Source organism: Eimeria necatrix, genomic scaffold, assembly GCF_000499385.1.
Source record: "Eimeria necatrix Houghton genomic scaffold, Enh_scaff13, whole genome shotgun sequence".
Taxonomy (NCBI): Eukaryota; Apicomplexa; class Conoidasida; order Eucoccidiorida; family Eimeriidae; genus Eimeria; species Eimeria necatrix.
This window is the reverse complement of record NW_013652052.1, coordinates 82,501-85,000: the sequence shown is the minus strand read 5'-3', so window position 1 is coordinate 85,000 and position 2,500 is coordinate 82,501. Positions and strand designations below refer to the sequence as shown.

General features: G+C 52.3%; 1 protein-coding gene across 1 annotated transcript in view; it reads right to left on the bottom strand.

Annotated features, from left to right (window-relative positions):
- Positions 1-525: 525 nt before the first annotated feature.
- The window catches only part of ENH_00012850 (N6-adenosine-methyltransferase 70 kDa subunit, putative), a gene marked incomplete at both ends in the record, with an annotated part of 5,372 nt that continues 3,397 nt past the window's right edge, over positions 526-2,500 (bottom strand). Inside the window, 6 exons of the mRNA XM_013578770.1 lie at positions 526-722; positions 963-1,048; positions 1,268-1,380; positions 1,611-1,715; positions 1,962-2,042; positions 2,280-2,400. Coding sequence (XP_013434224.1) covers positions 526-722; positions 963-1,048; positions 1,268-1,380; positions 1,611-1,715; positions 1,962-2,042; positions 2,280-2,400 — 703 coding nt within the window. The remainder of the gene's footprint in view (positions 723-962; positions 1,049-1,267; positions 1,381-1,610; positions 1,716-1,961; positions 2,043-2,279; positions 2,401-2,500) is intronic.

Genomic DNA, 2,500 nt, shown 5'->3' with positions numbered 1-2,500 from the left:
TTTTAAAAACATTTATTTTATATTTGTTTACTCTTTCGTTGCGGAAGACGCAAAGACAGCAGCAGCCGTTCGCTCGCTGGACGCTCGAAGCCCTAAACCCTCAACCCTAAACCCTAAACCCTACACCCTAAACCCTAAACCCTGAACCCTAAATCCTAAAGCTGAAATTCTAAATACTAAACCCTAAATCCATTTTCTTTTCAATCGCACTTAGTCATGAGGCCCGCAGAGAAGGCCGAGACTCCAGATCCCCAGTTTGTTAGCACCGAGCCCTAAAACCCTAAACCCTAAACCCTAAACCCTAGGCCCTAAACACGAAGCCGTAAACCCTAACACCTAAAAGCTTAGCCATAAGCACTAAACCCTGAGGCCTCAGTCTCCAAAAGAAAGCCTAGACCCTAAACTTCAAACCCTAAACCCTGAAACCTAAACCCTAGGGCTCTATTTGCTTCGCTAGCGGCTTGTGGGCTTGAGAGACGCGTAGCCTGTAAACCCTAATTTAGGGTTTCGTTTACCAAGAGCGGGTTAAGGGCTGAGGCTCGGCTCTGCCGTCCCCGTGCTCTCTAGATTGTCCGCTGCTCCACTCGGCTGCTGCGGCGGCTGCTGCTGCTGCTGCTGCTGCTGCTGCTGCTGCTGCTGCTGCTGCTGCTGCTGAACAAATGCTTTGTACCTCTGGGCGAGCTCCGCGGGCTCTTCCAGTTTGACCCCTTCGAGTTGATTCCCTGCAGCCACCCACTCCCAGCCGCAAACCCTAAACCCTAAACCCTAAACCCTAAACCCTAAACCCTAAACCCTAGACGGCAAACCCTAAACCCTTTATCCTCGTCAACTAGAGCACTCCAGTAGTTGCGGATGCTACTCTGCCCTCCAAACGCGCACACCCAGCCGCAAACCCTAAACCCTAAACCCTAAACCCTAAACTCCAAACCCTAAACCCTAAACCCTAAACCCTCAAAAATCACCTAGAGTAATCCAGTTGTTGCGGATGTTATGCTGCCGCCCGAACAACTCGATCTTTAAAGTGCCTGGGCGCATGCGCTCTATCATTCTGCAGCCAAACAAATGCAAGAGCAAAACCCTAAACCCTAAACCCTAAACCCTAAACCCTAACCCACTGGCTCCTGGAAACCCCCCCAAACCCTAAACCCTCGTCCCTAAAACGCCTTCGGACTGCGGCGGACTCCTGAGTGCCCGGAGCTGCGCAGCTGCCCCCTACCAGCTGCCCCAAGGGTTTAGGGTTTAGGGTTTAGGGTTTAGGGTTTAGGACCTGTAGATTTCGTCTGGCTTTCTGGAAGTCTGGCGAACTTCGCTGACTATAACGTCGCAGTCGATGTTGCGGTTTACTTTGGGGTTTCCTTTGACCCCGACCAGGCAGTGTTCCTATCCGCAAACCCTAAACCCTAAACCCTAAACCCTAAACCCTAAACCCTAAACCCTAAACCCTCGGCCCTGGGCCCTAGACCCTCAAAAAGCTGCAGCGGCTCCAGACTGCTGCACAAACGCCAAGGGACTCTACGGCTTGGAATGCTGGCTCGCAGTTGCGGCAGGTCTGGGGTTTAGGGTTTAGGGTTTAGGGTTTGGGCTCTGAGGGTTTAGGGTTTAGGGTTTACTTTTGAGTGGTTTAGCCAGTGGCCTGTCCGGCCCGTCCTTATAATGCGCTGCAGCTGATTTGTCTTTACCCATAATATCTCCTCCACGCGCCGGTAGCCCCAGAGCTGTGTGCGCCACAAACCCTAAACCCTAAACCCTAAACCCTAAACCCTAAACCCTAAACCCTAAACCCTAGGTCCCAAAGCCCAATATCCACTGGCTTGACTCTACACGACACAGCTAGCGGTGTCACATAACCGAAATCATCCCGCCAAAGTTATCTGCCGTAAACCCTAAACCCTAAACCCTAAACCCTAGACCCTAAACCCTAAACCCTGAACCCTAAACCCTGGACCTTATCTACTACCCACCTGCAAGCATTCTCTTGCGAGCTCCATGGCTCTACCCGTAACCCAAAGAAACAACAAACCCTCGTCCTGAATCAAGTCGACCTGTGTATACACCGCACAACCCTAAACCCTAAACCCTAAACCCTAAACCCTAAACCCTAAACCCTGAACCCTCCCCCACGAACCCAATATCCCCAGGCGCCGCAAGAGCAGCAAGACCCGCCTGGTCCTGAACCTCGGGCCGCAAGCTAACGTGGCCGTATCTCCCGCCCCAAACCCTAAACCCTAGACCCCCAACCACAAACCCTAAACCCTAAACCCTAAACCCTAAACCCTCACTCTGAGGCTGCGCATCTCGTCGTCCGTCATGGTGCCATAGGGCAAGTCCATGTGAATGTCCCAGGGAGGGTCTGCCATCACTACATCTACGAAGGGTTTAAAAATTGAAAAATCTAGTGTCCTGCGCGCAAACCCTAAACCCTAAACCCTAAACCCTAAACCCTAAACCCTAGCCCCTGCCTCGTGGCCTCTAGGCAGCTCCTCGCCAAGGGCCAGCAATG